Genomic DNA, 22,163 nt, shown 5'->3' on the forward strand with positions numbered 1-22,163 from the left:
AACACCAACACCAGTAGCAATACCGACATCAACACTGGCACCAACATCAGCACCAGCAGCAACACCAGCACCAGTACCAACACTGGCACAAGCACCAGCACCAACTCTGCCACCAACACCAGCACCAGTACCAAAAGCAGCACCAGAACTAGCACCAACACCAACACCAGGACCAACTCTGCCACCAACACCAACACTGGCAACAGCAACGGCACCAACACCAGCAACAACCCTGGCACTAGCACCAGCATCAACATCAACACCAGCACCAACCCCAGCACAGCCCATCCAGCTGCTGGCCCTGCCTGCACACCAGGCCCTGCCTGCAGAGCCAGCAGATTGATGCCAAACTCCACTTTTCCTTCCCCCCCCCCCCCCCCTTATTTTTTACAATTCTGTGCCCATGTGTTGTTTCGTTTCCCTCTTTAACTTGCCCTTCATTTACACCATGTGTCACACAAGCTGTGGGCAAGACCATTTTCAGTCTCAAATCACTTCTGCAAGCAGCAGATCAAGAAAAGTCTTGTCCCTGAATGTGCACATACAGCCATGGGTTAGTGCCAGAGCTTTCACTGTTACCGAACAACATAAAAGTTTTGTGAAGACACAAGCAAAATATTAGCTCTGCACTTCTCATTGCAAGTCTCAGGGTGTTTTAAGAAGATCCTGAGCAGCCAATGCCCATCCAAAGGTACTGTCCCTTGGGAAAAAAAAATACTATTCACACAAACAGAAAAATGAGTCACATTTTCTGGCTTTGAACTGACTTCTTCTGACTTTTTTTTTTTTTTTCACTGACAACTTTCTGACTTGTCCCCTTTACTCCTGAAGATCAAAACCCAGCATTGCAGAAAGGCCCACACACCTCCATGCTCTCAGGAGCTGCATTCCCATGGACCCACTATCCAACACAGACTGAAAAACAAACTTTTGTCTTTCCAAGATGGCAAATAGTTGACCCGATAAAAGCAAAACTTGAAGATTTTCAAACAGCCTTATGCCCCTCTCTTGGTCAGTTCAGAGAACTTCTTCATCCCAACTCTCTGAACAGGGGGCAACTGCCTTTGAAACTTGTGCAATTTTACCACCTTTTTCCAATGCATTAGTAATTTTTTCAGGAGTTATCCAGATTTCACCTGCCTGTGCTTCTCTACAGATCCAGACGCATCTGCCCTGCACCCCATGGATGCAGGTATTAGTTTGCCTGATTCTTACCTAGGCCCAGAATACCTACGTTTTATCTGGAAATGAAGAGGAGAAGAGATGCTCAGCTCAGTCCTGGCTAGAGGCAATGGGGAAGCACCAGGGAGGGCCTGGGAATTACCCACTATTAGCAGCAGGCAGCTCTCTTCCAAGTCGGTGACCTGCTCGGTGCTGAATCTGGTCACACCGTGTTATGCCTCATTATGGCCCTGATCTAAAGTTTATTGAAGTCAATAGAAATATTCCTCTTGGCTTCAACGAGTATTCGATTGGACCCACGTGTGAAGCTGAAATGCAAGAGAATCCATTTCTGCTGCAGACAGAAATTGAGGATGGGTAATTCCTGCTTTATTCCGAGGAAATGAACGCACTGCCTCCTGCCGAGCTGACCCTGCTGTGTATCCTTCATCCCAAGGTTTTCCCCTGTAGAGGCATTAATCCCACCAAAAGCCCATCGGTCTGCAAGCCCCAGGCTTGTCCCTGCTCATTTCCACAGGCTTTCCTGCACCCACCCAGCCACCCCCAGCTGGCAAACACTTCCCAGGCCTCCATCTCCAGGAACAGCTCTGTCCATGTTTAACTGGAGTTGAGGGCTCACAGGAGCAATGCCGTGGGCTTGTCCTGCCTGGGATGACTTCCCAGGGAGCTGGGGATTGCTCTTCCATCTGGCACTGGGAGATAATCTGCCATGCAGAGGGGTTTGCTAAGTACAGCCAGCATTCCAGCAGGACATTTCCAAAGGGACAGGCGCTGGAGAACTGCCCCATTCACTGCAGCAGCTCTGTGCATCTGAAGGACACTACACGAGCATCAGTTCTGGGTAAAATCTGAGTGGTGGGTGCAGTGACACAAACAGAGGGGCTTTGCCTGCTGGGGGGCTGCATGGGAGGACAGTGGTCCACCAGAGGACAAGAGAGGACAACACCAGGTGAAAACCCCTCCTTGTGTCCTTGGTGCTGCAGCCTGGATGTTGACTCTGTGAGGAACATGGAAAGTTGTCCCCATGGGCAGAGCCAAGGACACAGGGAGCAGCAGGCCCGTCCATACACCCTGAGGGGCTTGGGGAGGAGAAGCTGCTGTCTGTGCAGGAGACAAAGCTGTGAAGGTTTTCCTTCCCTGGGACCTGAGCACTATGTGACATTCAAGTCGTGGGCTTTGCAAGAGCTGGAGAGCTGGTGGCCAGCAGCCACGGGCAGAACAACCCCACGCTGGGGGTGCAAGCACGCTGCTGCCTGCATTGAAAATCCCTGCCCAAAACATGCCAAAACAGTTTTCCATTAACATTTGCAGCCAGTGCAAATTGATCATGGGCTGTTTGCAAAATATGAGCACAAACAGACAGAAATGTGAGGGAAAGGCATTCATTTTATGCATGGATTGATGTTTACAGCAGGTCGCTGTCAAGTGGAGGCAAGCCAGAGCGCTTCTGCAGTCCTGACTTCACACTTAGGTAACTCCCCCAAAACATACAGAATCATAGAATCATGGAATGATTTGGGTTGGAAGGGAGCTTAAAGATCACCTAGTCCCAACCCCCTGCATGGGCCGGGACACCTCCCAGCAGCCCAGACTGCTCCAAGCCCCATCCAACCTGCCCTTCAACACTGCCAGGGATGGGGCAGCCACAGCTTCCCTGGGCAACCTGGGCCAGGCTCTCCCCACCCTCACAGCCCAGAATTTCTCCCTCACATCTCATCTCCAGCTCCCTCTGCCAGCTGGAAACCCTTCCCCTTTGTCCCATCCCTCCCTGCCCTTGTCCAAAGCCCAGTTTTTCTGCAGCCCCTTCAGGCCCTGGAAGGAGCTCTGAAGTCTCCCCACAGCCTGTAAGCCTTGACTGTTTGCACAGCTCATCCTCAGGCCTCCCAGCTCCCCACTGATTGACTTCTCCTGCCCTGGGATGCTTCCCAGGCTGGACACCAGCAGGTACCACACATTCCACAGAGCTCACAGCCACAGCAGCGGGCACCAGGTGGCAAGATGGGGCACATCACAGGAGGGGCATTCCCTCTGCCCCTCAGGCACTGCCCAACATAGCCTTAATTGCACTAACCCACCATGGCCCCTGCACATAGTGGGCACAGCCTCTCGACACGGGGCTGCCCAGGATTTCATCTTCCTGTCATTGCACAACGGCTGCCTCCTCTCTCAGCTCTCTGAGCCCTTCCCCACAGACAAGTGTTCATTCCCTGTGGGCCTCTCAGTGGAAGGCACAGCTTACAGCAGATGTGAGAACTCAGAGGATGCTTGTCAAGAGCACAGCCTGTTTTGAGGCAAGAAATAACTCCTGAGTCTCCATTTTATACAGGTGAACTGAGGAAAGACGAATGATGGAAAACTAAAGGAAACGGACGGGAACGATTCAAAGCAAAGGCTGGGGAGACAGAGAGCAATAATTGCCCACAGCCCACCAACACACCTGTAGACACCTTCCAGCAGGCAAGGTCAGGATTTGCCCAGAGAAGGCACCAGGAAGACTCTGAGCTACAAACAACAGCCTGCAGCTGGGGACTGAGGCTGGAAATGCTTCGTGGAGCAGGAGGGACCGTCCCCTCCCAGCACAGCTCACCACGGCCACAGGACTGCCCCCAGAGCTCCAGGGGAGAGGAGCCACAAAACAGGGACAAAAAGGAATATTCTTGTCTAGATAGTAGCAGTTCCTCCAGTAAAATACCTGGAGCCCTACCCAGGTGAACAGCACTGAGACATCAGCAAGTTTTTCAGCCCAAGGAAAATCAGTGATATTCCACTGGCTGCTACAGGACCAAGCTTCCAACTAATAGATAAGCAGGGGGTCAGCAGTTCTTCCAAGACTTCTCCCCACATGTCATCTCTATGGGAAGGAGCATCTTTGCCTTATTTTCCTCTAGAGAAATAGGTCAGGCCTCCAAACATCCTCTGCTGACTTGGCTCCCACAGCACCACTCCAGGTCAGCAGCACACAGGAGAGCCAGATGCTGGGGCAGGCCTTGGCTTTCTGCAACAACCTATTGCAAGGACAACCCTGGTTTAACAGGTCACATCATTAATGTTCTCAACATCTTATTTCTCACTGCTTTATCTGGCCTTACTAATTGATCCAGACAGCTTCTCTACTGTGGTTAAGTATCACAACAGCTTTGTTGAGCTCTCCAGCAAGCACTCAGGTCAGGGTTGAGTTCACACCAGAACAAGACCCAGTCACGCAGATCACGTGTCCGTGGTTCAAGAGATGCTCCACATGCCACTGGAAAGCAGAAGCCAGCCCCAAACAGCCACAAGCCCTTAACTATGGCCCAGCCTTCAAAAGCAAACGACAATGCTCCAGTCTATATGAAGGCAAACAACTATGAACTCCAGTTGTAACCAAACTTAAAAATGCCCAGGCAAGGTGGTTCTGCGAAGCACCAGGTGTACGTAACGAAACCACAATCTTCAGCATCTTTTAGACTTCCCAGAGCATGCAGAGTACCCTGCCAGCCAAATTAACAGCAGCCTATCTCCAGCCTTCATCACCTGGCTGCACAGCCATTCTAGCCACAGCTGCTTAGGCTCCACCAAAGGCTGAATACCCCACATTTCACAACTGGGATACTGCTTCGGCAGCATCCTTCTCGAATTCTCCCAGTCAAATGCGTCTCTGATCCATGTTCACTCACTGCTGGACTGTCTCCTGTGAGCTGCAGCTCTGCCTGACTCATTCAGAACACAGACAGGAACAAACGGCTGTCTCCCCGCTCTGCTCTCCTCGCAGTGACTCCCTGGGCACACACGAGCCCCGCAGGGCAGGTCTGGCTCCCGCCGGCCCGGGGGGACCGGGCTCGCTGCCGAGCGGCACCGGCCGAGCCTCTCCAGCCTCACCCGTGTTCAGATGGGACAACCACCATCTAGTGGTACGTGCGGGCCACTTCACCTTCCCGAGACACTGACTGCCTTCCCATCCAGGTCTTTTTTTTTAAAAAAACAACACAACAAATTGACCCCAGCATCTGCCCCATCTGTCTTCTAGCTCGAGTTCTGCAGAGCTCCTCAGCAATACCAGCCAGGGAAACCACCACACCAGCAGAAGCTGGTGAAAAAGGAATGGCTCCATGAATGAACTAACAAATGTGAGACGTGAGCATAAAGGGGAGAAGAATTTCCACTCTACCATACGACTTCAGCATGGGTAAGTAATTATTTAAAATATTTATACCGATACACACACATACTCCTCAACCAAAGCCATGATGGTAGTACACTGCCATGAGACAATACCCAGTGCCCCTTAAATGTACAGACTCCTCCAAGGGAAATGAGTGTTTGCAGTTTGAGAGTCCATCCACCCTGCTAAAAAGCAGGTCTAATATTAAGAACACTGAAGACTAATGGTCAGACACAACATTAAGCAGCAAGCAATACCGATACTGGTGTGACAGCAACACAAGCATTTCCACCTCCCTCTCAGCAACTAAATTAAAGGCTGATGAGAAGAACACAGAAGCACACAGCTGTGCAGTTTTCTGCATGTGCTTCTGTATGGCACCTGCAAAAATGGAACTTCCCCAAAAATTAGTGCCAAGTCCTCCTCACACCACTAATCTGTAGGTGCAACTAATTTACCTTCACATACTAATTGGGTGTTTCTCTCAGCAAATGGCCAATTACATGCCTAATAAGCCATTTCTGGACACAAAAAATCTAATTTGTGTGCACAGTCATGATAACTGAACCAAAATTAGGCACTGATCTTTGCCAGTCTTCTCGTTACCTGCACAGCCTGCTTTTGATCTAACAAAAGCATCAGAAGCTGTGATGCTCTTTAAGGACTCATTTGATCTAACTGGCCCAGATCAGGTGTAATTTCATACCTAAACACTTCCCCATGTTGACACAAGTGGTTTCCTTAATTTTTTCATCCTCAGTCTTTTAAGGCTGATGTACCCTTGACAGAAGGACTTGACACCACAGCCTTTCTCCATATTTTCCTACTGAGACTCTGAGACGTGTTTGGTGATGTCCACCAAGCTGACCTCTGCCAGCAGAAAGCACACCTGGAAACACTGAATGTTTGCAATAGTACCTGCTCGGGCTTGATGGGCTCAGTTGTTGTGAAAATGTCAGAGTAATGTTGCCTCTCGAAGACTCTGTCCAACACCTCAAGCTGCTGCTGGGTGAACAGGTCTCCTCGCATCTGTTTCCGAAGAAAATCTCTGCCCGGGAGAGAATGGCCATTTGGTACTGGAGATTCCTGAATACCTTTCAAAGGGGAGAAAGAAGACAGGGTAAGTAGGCATCGCAATAATGAGACCTACAGAGGAGTGTCTCATTTTATGCCTTAAATACGTGTGGGTACCAGCTTGGTGACACCACAAGGACTCTTTGAGACGTGGTTCTGAGCAAGAGACACTGCCAGAAGATACTCTGACCAGTCTCCCATTGCAGCCAACCCGCAAAACAATTTACCATCAAAGCTGCTGTAATTTAAAGGCACAACAGGGGTTAGCAGTCACATCTTTACTCCCATTGCTTCTGTACCACTACCTGAGAACTGTCTGGCTCACAGTCTGGATGGAGGAGGACACAGGAGGGCAAGTACAACACCTGATGCTACAGTCACGGTCAACTTGCTCTCTCCTGGCACAGCAATTTCAGTTGGTGCTTCCTAAGCTTATTGGCATGAGGCAAGCCTGGCCTCCAAGGCACGTTTTACTCCCTCCTTTTTGGCAGAGATTTTTAGCAGAAGTCATAAGTGACTGCCCATGGCTGAAAAGCCATGAGACAAGCTCGAAAAATGTCTAGATTGGCAGTTCAGAAAGACTCTTGCAATACAGGGGGTTGTTTCAATTTGCTTTTTGTAGATTCACAGTGGTTTTCTACTTTTCCTTCACCTGTCAGTGCCAGAAACGTATCTTTCATGCACAGAAAGCTGAGGTCTGCAGTATTCCCAAGACTCCAGGAGGTGGAACTCCAAGAACAACAGTAAATATCAGATTTCTTCTCCAGATGGCAACACCGTGCAAGACAGAGGGAGGAAACGTTTTAAAAATAGCATCTTGCTGCCAAGGTAGTTTTGAGGATCAGAATCCAACAAGGAGATTCCTCCCAGTGCCGCAGTGGCTTGGAGTCCAAGGAGTCTGTAGAGGGGTCACATCACACAGACCTTCTCTGTCAGATTCTGCATCAAGTTTTAGCTGGCAAGCACTGAGGCCCCTGTGCCCAGAAGCTGCTGGAGACACCGTGTCTGACGGCAGACAAGGGCTGCCACCACTACCAGGGGGGATGCCCATGGACAGGGTTTTCCACAAAACCCCACTCATTTCAGGTCATCCTTCAGCACGGCTGGATTCTGCAGAAAGCCAGGCTGCTTTAAGACAGGTCTCAAGCTGGGCAACTGACACATGGAGATGCTTTTTCCACCGAGGTCACCTCTGTAACAAACTGCCGACGCTGAGGAGGCGTTCGGTGTTTGTGATTAACTCTGGAAACTTCCTTCTGTGTTTCAGCTCAGTAATTCAGGCAACAGCAACTTTATCTTTCCTCCTATTCAGACAAAACCATGCAACTGAAGCTAAGAGTAGTTTATGCTGGGCTTTGTGAAGTGCAAGGATCTGTTTATTCCACACAGGAAAAAAAAACAAAACCCAAACTGACCTTTGAATAGAGAATCTAACCATGTGCACAGAGCTGTGAAAAAATACAAAGGAAAATAAGACAGCAGTGTTTCTTTAAATCTATTTTTTTTTATCCCCCCCTATTCTAAATCAAATAATATCTAATACACGTAGTGCTGGGTTTAGTCAACCATGGCCTACAGAATTAAAATTCTAGTTGCTAGCTGCATGGTAGCAAAAGGCCGGGGAGACCCTCTCTCTGGAGCATGGAAACACTGGCTTTAAATCTCAGGTTGAACTCTTGTTATTCACAATTTGGTATCAAAGTTAAAGCTTTTGTACAGTTTTGGCCTAAAGGGGGTGATGAAAGGTAGTGAAATGATCCAAGACATGGTGTGACCTGGAAGATGTTCTTGGCAAGGCCAGTGCAGCCTGTGCATGGCTTATACACCCAGAGACTCCCTGGCAGGCACCCCACGTGTCTCCAGCAGCACTGGCACCACAGATGTTTGCTCCAGGGTTTCTGGAGGCATGCCTGGAGAAGTTGAGCCCAGTACAGCATCATGGTGGGACAGAACCATGTCCAGAGGGGCGGCTGGGGATGGGCACAGATGGACACACCACCAGGGCTGTGCCCATCCCCAGTGGCCCTTGCTCCCAGGGGAGAGAGGCAGAGACCAACTGGGCACAGCTCCCACAGCATTCTGAGAAATGCAAGAAGGAGCAGGAGGAGGAGAAGGAGGAGGAGGAGATCTCCCTTTGCCAGGAACACACCAAGGGATGCTCAGGGCCAGCCAGCAAAGGCACAGCGCTGGGCAGTGTGGCCAGGGATGGAATCCATGGAGATGGAATGGGGCTCCAGAGGGGTCTGAGGCTGCAGGGGGGGCTCGGGTGGAACCCACGTGCTCCCCCCAAGCACTTGCACGTCTCTGCTGGGTTGTCCAGGTGCCGTCCCCAGGACCCAGAGGGGACCTGAGGTTGTGCCAAGGGGAAGGAGCAACACACCTGGCAGCTGCCAGGTGGGAATGGGACAGGGATGGGACCCAGGGCATCCAGGGCCAAAGGGAGAGGAGTGGGGAACCACCCGACCCGACTGGCCATCGCGGTCGCTCCCTCTGCACACCCCATGGACAGGGAGACGCCTCGTGTGCGCGGCCCTTCCCAAACTGAAGGGATGTCAGGGCAGTGCTGCACTTCCCTGCCCAAGCAACGGACTGGCCGTGGGCTGCACGTGGCACCCAAAAGTTTGTGAAGGTCTTTGGGACACGTTTGCTGCTAGACGTTACATAAATGTGAGATAATTACAATTAGCATTATGTGTTGTTTTAATACACTCGCATATCTTCGATAATTAAAATACTGTTGGCAGGTTGGAAACACTTTGGGTTATAAATAGGCTCCAGGGAGTGGTAGAAACATTTTTCATATAATCAATGCATCCACCTAGGAGGGTTACGTTTTGTTGACAGTAGCACTACGTGTGCACCTACCCACCCTGCACAACAATTAGTTCCCAGGCCAATGGCATCTTTCCAGAAACGCTAATGAAGAGCACTAAATCACAGCATCACAGAATCCCAGGGGTTGGAAGGGACCTGGGAAGATCACCCAGCCCAACCCCCCTGCCAGAGCAGGGTCACCCAGAGCACATCACACAGGGACGTGTCCAGGGGGGTTTGAATGTCTCCAGAGAAGGAGCCTCCACAGCCTCTCTGGGCAGCCTGTCCCAGGGCTCTGTCACTCTCACAGGAGAGACATTTTTCCTCACATTTATGTGGAACTTCCCACTCCCCAGTTTGCACCCGTTGCCCCGCGTCCTATCACAGGACATCACTGAGAAGAACCTGGCTCTGTCCTCCTGACACTCACTCTTTATGTATTTATAAACACTGATGAGGTCACCCCTCAGTAACACTCTATTTAACATGATAGTCCTTAACAGTGATAGGACAAGGGGGAATGGTTTTAAACTGAGAGAGGGGAGGTTTAGGAAGAAATCCTTCACTCTCAGGGTGGTGAGGAGCTGGGATGGGCTGCCCAGGGAGGCTGTTGATGCCCCATCCCTGGAGGTTTTTAAGGCCAGGTTGGAGGAGGTTTTGTGCAGCCTGGCCTGGTGGTTCCCTGCTCATGGCAGGGGGCTGGAGCTGGGTGATCTTTAGGGTCCCTTCCAACCTGAATGATTGATTCTATTATTCTATATTCCACGCTAGCAAGGACTTGTTCTGTAACCAGAACAGTCCAACAAGAAAAGCTGGCACAGAGCAGGTCCACCTCAGAGGAGAGGTACCATGCACCCTCTAGCTGACAAGAGGATGCCTAAATTGTCTGGATTTCATCACAAATACTGTGTCTTGTTAATTAAGGGGACATTATTTTCTGGAGACTGAAGCAAACAGTAAGGTCAGTTTAAATAATTCAAACAACTGTGACCTCACTTTCTTTAGCATACAAAAATGGTTGAATATGTGTCCCTGACACACCTTCTGAAACAGCAAGATAATATTTAGAACGGCTAAGTATGCCTAAAAAGGATTTTTAATGATACTCACCATGTAACTCACTGGATTTCACACAGTGTTTCGATTACACATTTCCAAGACTATGGACCAAAACAAGGAGCAGAAGTGACCCTAGACCACTCTCTTCACAAAACACTACAGAATGTTTAAAAGCCACAGTACTAGAAGAAAGATCAACTCCACCTCCTCTGCGTTACTCAGAGAGAGACAACAACACAATTTAATTATAAAGTGTCACTGTGAAATGCTACAGGACAGACCCGTCCCTGGTGAAAATGACAGTAGCTCTGCTCCGGGACCTCAGCCAGGTGGCAGGGGCTGAGAAATTGGTGCCATCCACAAATTCAGCTGGGATAATATTCCAGAGTTACCAGTAATAGCGATGTGCCATGAAGTGCATGCTTCCATGGCACATCTGTCTGATGTGATGCCCTTCTGAAGAAAAAGAGAATTGGTGTGGTTTTGTTTTTTTAAACAACATGGTTTTACAGGGTTAATCAAGGAAGGAAACAGCCCTGAACAACCCATATTCATAAAGGACATGGTTTCTGTCTCTAATTTGCACTGTCCAACTTCATTACCTGGTATCATACCTAATTACTCCACCTTATAGGGAAATGCAGGCTAATTAGGAAGGATGTTATTCACCACATTTAAAACATTATGAAGCAAATGAAATATTACCAGGAGGCAAAAAGGTGATTTGTTTCCTTGTAGCATGCCTGTAAATTAGTCCAGAGAAGATAAAGACTTTGTGTAATTACCATTTGGAAGGCTTTGTTTAAAATGTAAACTGAATTTTCATGGCACCTTTTTGGGACTGTGTGCCTTTGGCAGCCTCATGCTCTTCCCAGCAAGGTGCTGCTTTTGGGACCACATAAAGGGTAAGAGATCTTTGCATTTGCACTATTTGAGTTTTATAACCACTGTTATTTATCTTCCTGAAGGACAGTATCACTAAAAAGAAGCTTTATAGGTTGAAGTATATACAGCTGATCATCGCGCAAATATTTTCAAGAGAAATCACTATATTTCATGAAGATGGGTATGGGTTTTGCTGTAGATCAAAGTGAGAGAGAGGGGGAAAAAAAGATAAATCATCAGAGATCCAAAAATACTTTTCATTTGGAGAAGATATCAGGCCATTTCGATGGCACTGATAGAGTCTCTGCTCTGTCTCCATTACCCACTGAAGGCAGCCGGAGCCAGGAGCTGACTACACTAGATTATATTCCCTATAAGATGGTCACCAATATATATATATATGATCTTCAACCTCTATTGATTGACCAATTTCACAAGCAAAGACTGGTGAAATGAAGCTGAAATGAACATCATGCTTTAACTCATTGAACCCATCAGGCCTGAGTTAATCTCACTGCCCACTGTCTCTGATAGAATTCAATTGATCAATCATGTTTCGGTGATAGTACCATTTCAGTGGCTTATTGCTTCTTCATTTCAAGGCTTGACCTGTTAGATACACTTGGGCCAGCTCTGCTCCTCCTGGAGACACGGAGACCTGCATGTGCTGACGGCAGCGCATTGCTGGAAGAACCCAGGGGGGTCTCATTGAGCACTCCCACCTCTGCTTCTGTTCTTATGGGTGTTTCACTGATTTCACCACGGGGGTGGCGTGAGGACATGAGCAGCCCGAGTGCCCTGAGCCCCTGCCCTCTGGCCAGCCTTTGCCACCTCCCACCCCACCCTGTCCCCCACCTGGACAAGAAGGGAAAACACGGGTCCAGTTGGGCACAAGAGGTGAATTTTTCCCTAAGAGAACAGTCAGACATTGGAATAATATCCCCTGGGAAGTGGGGGATTCCCCAACACTGGACACGTTAGGATGCAGCTGGATAGGGTGCTGCACTGTCTTGTCTAGATCATGTTTTAGCCAAGGAAGCTTGGACCAGATGACCCTTGAGGTCCCTCCAACTTGGTATTCTGTGATTCATCTCCTTCTGTGACAGGGTGACCTGCTCATTGGACAAGGGAAGGGCTGTGGATGTTGTCTACCTTGTCTTTAGCAAGGTCTTTGAGAAGGTTCTCCTGCTCCTGGAGAAGCTGCTGCTCATGGCCTGGATGTGCACACGCTTTGCTGGATAGAAACGGGCTGGATGGCTGGGTCCAAGGAGTTGTGTTCAGGGGAGCTCAGTCCAGCTGGGACCAGTCACCAGTGGTGTCCCCAGGGCTCAGTGCTGGGGCTGCTCCTGCTCAACATCCCTATAGATGACGTGGGTGAGGGGACAGAGAGCACCCTCAGTCAGCTTGCAGATGGCCCTGGGTGGGAGGGTCGAGCTGCGGGAGGGCAGGGAGGCTCTGCAGAGGGATCTGGACAGGCTGGATCCATGGGCCAAGGACAAGGGCAGGAGTCTGAAGAAAGCCAAGTGCTGGGTCCTGCACTTGGGCCACAACAACCCTGGCAGAGCTACAGGCCTGGGGAGGAGAGGCTGGAGCTGCAGCAGGAGCAGTGTGGGCAGCAGGAGCAGGGAGGTGACCCTGCCCCTCTGCTCCTCGGGGAGGCTGCACCTCCAGCCCTGGGGCAGGTTTGGGCACCACAGGATGGAAGGACATGGAGGAGCTGGAGAGGGGGCAGAGAAGGGCAGCCAGGCTGATGAGGGGTCTGGAGAACAGGTCTGATGAGGAGAGGCTGAGGGAGCTGGGGCTGTTCAGCCTGGAGAGGAGGAGGCTGAGGGGAGACCTCATTGCTCTCTGCAGCTGCCTGAGAGGAGGCTGTGGTGAGGTGGGAGTTGGGCTCTTCTCCCTGCTGAGCAGCGACAGGACAAGAGGAGATGGGGTCAAGCTGTGCCAGGGGAGGTCCAGATTGGATATTAGGAAAAAATTCTTTCCAGGAAGAGTGGTGAGGCCTTGGAACAGGCTGCCCAGGGAGGTGGTGGAGGCAGCATCCCTGGAGGTGTTCAGAAATGGGTAAACATGGTGTTTTGGGAGATGGTTTAGTGGTTGGGGGTTGTAGGGTGGATGGTTGGACTTGATGATCTTGAGGGTCTTTTCCAGCCTTGATGATGATTCTGTGAGTCTATGGTTCTGTGAAAAGGCACCCAGGGACCCAACAAAAATTAAGTCTCTCCCTCTGTGTCTGCATTTTACGGTTCTGCCCTAAGTGTTCTGATGCACTGGACATGGAACCAAATTAATCAGCCAAGATTTTATTTTTAAGGAAAAACAGCATATCTTTTGCTAATTACTGTAATTAATTAGTGTAATCTCAACATTAATTATTTATCCTGCAGTAAACTCAGCAATCTACAGTACAACTCCCTTGACACTGTGCTTATCACAAGGATGCCCTTGTTAAGCAAGTATGGGAGATCTTGCTGCACGTATTTCTGTTACTTAAAAACCTGCTTCCATTCAGAGGGAGGTTGAGCAGGTCACTGTTTTGAGGCTGCATCACAGCAATTCTGCCAATGATGTCTCCAGCAGGGTAAGAGCAGCTTCACTTGAGACAAACACACTGGGAACTGCAATAACACACCAGCAGCTGAGGCTGACCTCTCACTCACAACAGCTTTCCTAAGATGACTTATTCCTCTCCCACCTCCTGGGATAATGCTTCCGGGAATAACAAAAATTTACCAAAAAATAAAATCTGTGTATCACTGGAGCTTGGCAAATATTTTGATTAGTACAGGAGCAGCCCAGGGCAAGGGATGCGATTCTGACTGCACTGCAAACCTGCAGCAGTGGGGAAATTATTGAGACTTTTTCTTCTACAGGAAAACACTGGTTTGACTCAAATGGAACTTCTGGCCAGCTGGGATCATTTCTGAAGAGCTGCATGACACAGAGCCCCACTGGGGAAACCCCTCAATGTGTCAAAAGAGCCCATTCTGAGACCGTCAAATGAAGCAGTTTTAGCTTTCCAGCTTAAGCTCATTTTAGTGTTTAAATGCAAAGTAATATAATGTAGAATCATCGCATCACAGAATTGGTCTGGTTGGAAAAGACATTTAAGATCATTGAGTCCAATTGTTCCCCCAGCCCTGCCAAGGCCACCCCTGCCCCGTGTCCCTCAGCACCATCTCCAGGGCTTGGAAACCCCTCCAGGGATGGGGACTCCCCCCTGCCCTGGGCAGCCTGGGCCAGGCCCTGACAACCCTTGCCAGGAAGGAATTGTTCCCCAGATCCAACCTCAGCCTCCCCTGGAACAACTGGAGGCTGTTTCCCCTCATCCTATCAGCTGCCCAGGTATCTATATCTGTCTTACCTACACACAGAAGTACTAAGTAAAGGAACCTTCACTTATCCCGACTGACCCAGCCAGGCTCCAGCTTCTCACCCACCACCTGCTCCTGCTTTGAGAACATCCCCCAGCCCCAGTGGGTCTCCCTCCTGTGTCTGTGTCTGCCTTTGGAATCCACCAAAGAATCGCTCTGGTTGGAAAAGACCTTTCAGATGATGGAGCCCAGCCCTCCCCAGTTTGCTGCCCATGCCATGCAGGGCATGGTGTGGAGAGCAGGAGGGTTCCCAAGGCACCATCACTGCTGCCAACACACAGCCTAGGGGACCGGGCAGCCACCCAGCACAGACCAGGGATGAGAAACACACCAGACCCTCAGGTGGAAGCAGAATCTTGGAAAGATTTTACATGGATTGTGCAAGGATGTGGAGAACAGCTCGTCTTCTCCCTCCATGTAAGACTAAATAAGTAGTTATTTTATAATAACTAGTAATACCTATTATTATAATAATATAATAATTATAATATTATAATAACTAATAATAGTTGTTTTCACTGTAGTTCTTGTCTAAAATACTTTATATATTAAAAAAAATAAATCTAAAAACAGTTAGGGGGAGTCTGCAGCCAATTTTAAGACAAATTGGTTTGGGCTAATCAAAACCTGAAAATGCCTCCAGCTTTGTATTTTGTGATGAACAACAAACACTTGTAAAAGAAAAAGAAAAGAAAATAAAAGTAAAAGACAAGCACTTTTCCACTAAATATTTTACTGAATCTCCAGGTTCATTATAATTTTTCATGGCTTTACTTCCCCAGCTCTCTTCCCGACTTTACAGCCTTCAGGAGAAAGGCAGGACCTCCCCATGCCTGCTCCCCACTCCTCCTCCCACAGACACAGGTGCACACACCTTCCCAGGGCTCTGCAAAGCCACGACCACCTCCCCACGCCCCCGCGGTGCCAGGAGCCACACACGGCTCACAGAAACGATGGGTCTGCCCCACTCCGCTTCGGGCTGAAACCTTTGAAATAAGACTTTTTTTTTGGTCTTCGTTACGAAATGAAAGAAACTCAGGAGGTGTGAAGTCTAACTGGTTCCCCTGCCCGGAGGGATGGGCGACAGGGGTGGCTGCCACGCAGGGGCAGCGAGGCCGTTGCTCCCGGGAGCGGAGGGAGGGTCCCTGCCCCAGAACCAGCCCCACGGCTCATGTCCCACCTGCCACTGTCCCTTCAAGCACCAGCCCTCGTCCCCTCCGGCCCTGGGCTCCCACACCTCTCCATGCCACTCAGCACTGGTGGTTACTACAACACAATCTGTAGCTCTCAGCAGTGCTCCAGCAATTAACGCCATTAATTATGGTCTGTCCCTCCACCTCCCGGGGGGACCCACGACCTGACTCCTCCAGCCAGCACAGGCCGTGCCACCCGTTGGCCTGGGGGAGGCATCCCATTAGGTCATTATTTTTATCTTATAACATCAATTCACTTATACTGATGGGCTTCCTGCTGCCAAATATCAATTAAATTGCAAATGCCTGCTGAAGCTTATTTTCTGTCTCTCTTTTCCCCCTTTTCCTTTCTCCTCTCTCCCCTTCTTTTTCTTAAAGACAGAGAGAGAGAGAGAGAGAACCCTATGTTCGAACATAATTTAATTTATTTCCCTTTCCATATCTCAAAGGAAAATCTATAACTCCCCCTGGAAGGCCATTTGCCCTCTGTTATTGGGAGCTGAGGTATCACGGCGCTGGGCAATTTGTTTCAAGTGCCTATTGGCAGCCCATCAGGACTGCTCAGGACCTCTGCCACCGCAGCGCGACTGTACCTGCTACTGCCATTTAGGGTTTGTTTGTAACAGCTGCCAGCAGCCACCAGACGGTTTCGGTTCGCACTCCCCGTCTCAGCGAGACCCCAGAACGTCCCATTTCATGAGCCAGGACGTGTCGGCAGCGATGCTCACGATGCTCCTCCTGTGAGCCCTGACCCAGGGCAGGAGGGGAGCCCCGGGCGCGGGCACCAGCTGCACCCTCACCAGCCCCTGGTGCCTCAGCTTCCCCTGTGCTGACAGAGGACACTCTCACCCAGCACCTCGTGATGCAGTCATGATCTCCTGCCTGCAAAGTCCTCCCCATCAGAGCCCCCAGAAATCCTTTGCCCCCCCAGGGAAAGGCCGGGGCGGCTGCCAGGGCAATGGCAGCTCCCTGCAGGGCCAGGCTTCAGGCAGAAGCTGTGCAGGTCTGCTAAGGCTGGGTTGAAAACCTGGGCCCAGGTATGTGATGATGTGTTCAGAAAACATGAGAACTGGCTACGAGGAGCACGCTGGTGGGCACAACACGCCTAGAACCTCCGCTGCACACGCGCTGCACACCTGTACACAGGCCGAGTGACCACCCATATTCCACCTGTCCATCCATATCGCTACTCCCCAGGTAGAGCTGCTCAAGAAAGAACACCAAGGGTAATAGGAAAGACCTCTGCACCCCCCGTGATGGCGATTATTGACGGGTTCATTCGGGGCCTGATGGAGATAGCGTGATTGCCTGGGCTGCACCGGGCAGGTTTCTAAACAGAAGGCTCCAGAATCAATTTTGTGGTAACTGGTTAGATGTGACCGGCTTACAAACTCAGCAGGGGCTCCAGGAAGCCAATTCCAGCAGCACCATTACTTTTTTTGTAAATACCAGAGGAAAAGCCTCCCGGCTGGGGGAGCCCCAGGACAGCACCGGGCTGGGCGATCCTGGCTGGTCTCTGTCTCCAAGGTGACAAGCCGGGCGGCTGGAGATGCTGAAGCTCACAGCTTCTGCAGGAAGATTTGCGTCTCTCCTGGAGCGAGGAGAGCCTGGGGAGACTCAGCTGAGTGAGATGGGTTTGGCCAGCCACCTCCAGTCCCACCACTGTCCCAGGGACCTGCAGGGACAGCCCCCAGCCCACCCAGCTGCCTCTGCCCACCACTGCCACCTCAGCTCCAACAGCTGGGCTGGGGGAAGAGGGGTCTGCGGGGGGCACGACGGGGAGGTGAGCACCTCAGGACGCTTGCTGAGAGCTCATCCTTGGTGGCCACTGCTGTCCAGGGGCTCCTCCCCAGCAGCAGCCAGGGGAACCAGACATGGACACCCTGCTGCCTGGCAGATCTTCCACTCACAGAGTAGTGAAGTGGCACCAGCTTCACACACTGGGGCCAAGACACCCACTCAACGGCCCCAGTTTCATCCACAGCATCCCAGGAGGGAGCGTACTTGTGAACTCCCCTTGGCTGTGAGAAGGCTTTGGAAGGGCGACCTGACAAACAGGAACAAGACCAAGAGGTCCCAGAGATATACACTGATCTCACACACTGGACATTAACTTCCCAGGGACCCACAGGCAGATGTCTCAGCATCCCCCACACCCACACCTCCCTCTTCAAAGCAAACTGACCCACTAAGGTGCTCTGGTGGTCAAACCATCAGGCACTAAACACCTCTGCAGCAAGGGCCACTTGGGTGGAAGAGGGGATGAATGGGTTAAATGAAGATTACTCAAATTGGAAACTCAAAGCCGCACACCTATGCAGTTCCAAAAAACTTCCTTGGATTCAGGAATGTCTCTAATTATTTTCCTCCCATCCTGGACTACCCACGCCAGGCCTTGGCCACTCTCACCACTACCAGCCAAGGCCACGACGGATGGGGACTGTTCTTCACCCCTCTGTCTGGGGCTAGGCAGGAGATCACACAGTCACAGAACCACAGAATGGTTTGGGTTGGAAGGAACCTTGAAGATCATCCAGATCCAACCCCCTTGCCGAGACCAGGGACACCTCCCACCAGACCAGGTCACTCAGAACCCCATCCAGCTGGGCCTTGAACATTTCCAGGGAGCAGGGAGGAGGAGATGACAGGCTCTGCTGGGTAACCAGACTCTTCCAGCCATGACATCTTTTCTGCATCCTCCTGCCTGGGAGGAAACCTGGGCGAGAACAGGCAGAGAGCAGCCGGGTGCCAACTGTCAGGGAAGCAACCCGGAATCTGAGGAAGCAGGGAAGGAAAAACCTGCAACATGACTACTTCTTATTAGTTGACTTATGGAAAAAAAAGAAGGGGAAAAAAAAAAAAAAAAAAAAAAAAAAAGTCAGGCACTGTCAAGCATGAAATCTTGTTGGGACAATAGAGATGGAATTGCCACTGCTGACAGTAATGTTTACAAGGGCATCATGCGTCAATGCTGCACAGCATGAAACCAGCAGCCCCGTCTAGCTCTGTGAATTGTAACATGAGACAAAATGTCCCACCTGGGACAGGTAGGAATTGCTCCACCAAAAACAACCACTCAGGTGTAAAATGGGCTGCGGGCGGAGGGGAGGGGATGCGGAGGTGCCCTGCTGGCAGGGTGGGAGGCTCCTGAGCTCCCTGAAGCCACAGCACAAGCCAAGGCAGGCTCTGAGCCGGGCAGATGGCTGGACAGTGGGTCTGGGGGCTTCCCCTCACCTAGCAGAGGGAGTGGGGAGGTGCCCACCCCACGCTGCAGGGAACACAGGGAACAGTTGGGCTGGGGGACGCGTAGGAAACCAGAGGGAGGGTCTCGGTTTGTAAAACCCCTCTGGCACAGAACCCACAGGCCAAAAGGAGCCAGGCAGCTGCTGCCCACATGCCCTGCCATGTCGGCTCCTGGCCTGCTGGACAAGGAGACATGCCAACAACTATGGAAAATTATATTCCAGGGAAAGAGAAACCAGAAGGAATACCTTGACCATAAAGCCCAACAGTAATTGTTCATAATTAGAGGGGAGTGCTGAAGCATGTTTAGTCAATAACAGATGTTCTGGTGCCTTCACCTGAAACGCTCAGCCACCACGAAGCCTTCAGTGAACGCACTTGTGCACCAAGTGCCCCAGAGCTTCTCCCATGGGGCTGGGCCTTCTCTGCCATGGTGAAGAGGAGACGTATCCCAGCCACCAGAAGCAGTGGGGTGGAGGCAAAACCTGCTCACGCCAGCTCTGCAGGGCCACACAGTGTCCCACCAGGCAACACCCAGTGTCCCACCAGCCAAAACACAGCATCCCATCAGGCAAAACTCAGTGTCCAAACATTTGCTGCCTTGATTGGGCACAGAGTACTGCCATGCGAGATGTTCCCCACTCAACCAAAGCTGTTCTTCAAAATGTCTCCTCACTGCAAGTTTACTTTCTAGATTGCATTCTTCGCTTTTTTCAGGAAAAATTGAGCTGACTTGTGTACAGCATCTGGAAGAAGCTCCATCCCACGGTGACAACTCCACTCCAACAGGAACAGATCTGTAGAGCACTCAGCCTGCTCAGCTGATCAACACCCCTGATGTTCAGTCCTACAAAGGACAACTCTTCTCTGGCTCTGCGCCACTTCGCAAGATGTTGGAGCACCAGAAAGCCACAGAAGGTCCTGAACAAGCAAAGTGCTGGTAACAGCCACACATCCTCACCCAAAAAAATCCAGGGGGCAGCAGACACAGGCTTCAGAGGTTTTGCTGCTCTGCACCCCGGCACAGGGGAGCTGCTTCATGAAGACCAAGTGTCGCGTTTCACTGACATTAGTCCCTGACAGATTTCCAACACCCTGACCTCCGCTGCAGACATCTCTTTTGCCACGCCATACATCTGCCAGATCAGAGGTCGGCTGATAGGAGATTTTAACTGGATTTCCCTCCAGCGCAGGGTCTGGGGAGGCAGCTCAGCTAAAGATCCTTGGTTTCCAGCCCCCCTGCTGCAACGCAGAACTGCAGCAGCAATGGAAAATCAGCCTCCTGCTACAGCCATAACCTTAAGTAATTAATATAGGTACACTTTAACTACAAATATCCCTCCGCAGACTCTCAGAGGAGATAAACCACGGGAAAACATCACACTCAAAATTTTCCAGGCATGTGCCAGAAGAAGAGATGTTGGCTGCTTTTAGGAGTCCAAGCACTCTGACTGCTCTTCCCATCCCTCAGGTCATGGGCACTGTCACATGGATGGTCGCTGCCCCATAAGAGGGAACACAGAGAGAGAGGTAAGAGCCATGCAGGCACCTCCATGCACAGGCTGGTGTCCACAGCTGAGGTTAGTGAAGAAAAGCGAGCAAGCAAAGGCCGTGGCTCTGAAACTGACCAAGGAACAGCTCCTGCAAAGCTGCTCCAGGGTTATGGGTGGGGTGCACCAGTGACGGTGCTGGGCTTACTCCTGTCACGACAGGAGAGCCATAGTGCTGGAAACAAACCTCAGAGTTCCTGGGGCATCTGCCCAGAAGTATAGACACAAGACAGGCCAGCTGGATATGAAGTGGGGAGACAAGCAGAAAATAATTTTCTTGCAGAAGTTCAGCAAAGCACCAGTGGAACAGTCCACCTGCCAGACACACAGTGACTGGGCAGGCAGGGACACCCCATCTCTGCATTTCCCCACCTAGGTCTTCTTTTCCCATCTGCAGAGTCTGCTCAGTCAAAAATAAGAACAAACAGATCTGGCTACCTGTGCAGCACATCTGGATGTCCTGCCACTCCAAGCTCCTGCTATCCCTGCTGATGGCTCCACTGCTCCTGCTGGGCTGACAAGACATCCAGGAGCCCAGCGAGCCACTGGGCACCCTCAGGCTGGGAGGGGCACATGTCCCATGCCCACCAGCTGCTGAGCAGCTGTGGCACATGGTGCCACCATCTTCCCCTGTCTCCACTGGTGGTTCCCAGGCTGGGAAGCCAGAAGCCCTGCAGCAGGATTTTGTCCTTCAACAGGCAACAGACAGTAAACCCTGGTCCTGTGTAAGCACTGCCGCTCTCCCCAAGCTGGGCTGCATCCTGCTCACTGAACCCTTGGTGACAAATTGGCAAGGGTGCTCTCTTGACACAGGTGCACCCAGACAGTGCAGACATCCCATGGGAATGAGCCCAGCACTTCTGCCACCTCGGTAGGAACAGCAGTCATGCTGCTAGATAAAACCACACCATGTGCAAAATGCAGCCACCAAGCCCAGTGCAAACAATGCAACAGCTTGTCCTGTGTTTCCTTCCAAGGCCTAAGACTGATGGGATAGATTTGTACATAAAGGGACTAATTTGCAATGCCAGGAGAGGCCAAAATTAGAATCCCAGACTGGTTTGGATTGGAAGGAACCTTAGAGACCATCTAGTTCCAACCCCCTGCATGGGCAGGGACACCTCCCAGCAGCCCAGGTTGCTCCAAGCCCCATCCAACCTGCCCTTCAACACTGCCAGGGATGGGGCAGGATTGCAGGACTCAGCCAATATTGTGCTACCACCTCTAGCAATTAATAAGGCTGAGTGGAAAAACAACTTGTAAAGGCCATGACGAGCAGAAACTGAAATGGAGAAAACTTGCAGGACACACTGATTTTCTGTGTCTCACTGATTTTGTGCTGTCTGCTTCCCAGGACCTTTCTGATTGGCAACAACAGCAGTAACAGCTTAAAATATTAACTCTGCCTCTTCCCAAAGCACCAACAGAAAAAGTAGTTTTCCAAAATAATTCAGGATTTCAGGAGTTTGTCATTACAGGCAAGACCATAATTCTGACTTTAAAACCTTCCTGTGCTGGAATCAGATCTTGCACCAGCTGCACCCGCTGCAGGTTTTGGTCCTACATGATAACCTCAGTGCTGGTGCTGGACTTTGTGCCACCACAGAGTGGGCAGCTGGACCCCTGGCACCAGTAGCAGAGCTTGGAG

The 22,163-nt window shown here is 50.8% G+C and overlaps 1 protein-coding gene across 1 annotated transcript in view; it reads right to left on the reverse strand.

Moving 5' to 3' along the window:
- Positions 1 to 22,163, reverse strand: part of PAX5 (paired box 5) — a 138,079-nt gene that overhangs the window by 91,707 nt on the left and 24,209 nt on the right. The window contains exon 6 of the mRNA XM_051643596.1: positions 6,242 to 6,417. Coding sequence (XP_051499556.1) covers positions 6,242 to 6,417 — 176 coding nt within the window. The remainder of the gene's footprint in view (positions 1 to 6,241; positions 6,418 to 22,163) is intronic.

The sequence above is a fragment of the Apus apus genome, chromosome Z (assembly GCF_020740795.1).
Source record: "Apus apus isolate bApuApu2 chromosome Z, bApuApu2.pri.cur, whole genome shotgun sequence".
In the NCBI taxonomy this organism is placed as follows: Eukaryota; Metazoa; Chordata; class Aves; order Apodiformes; family Apodidae; genus Apus; species Apus apus.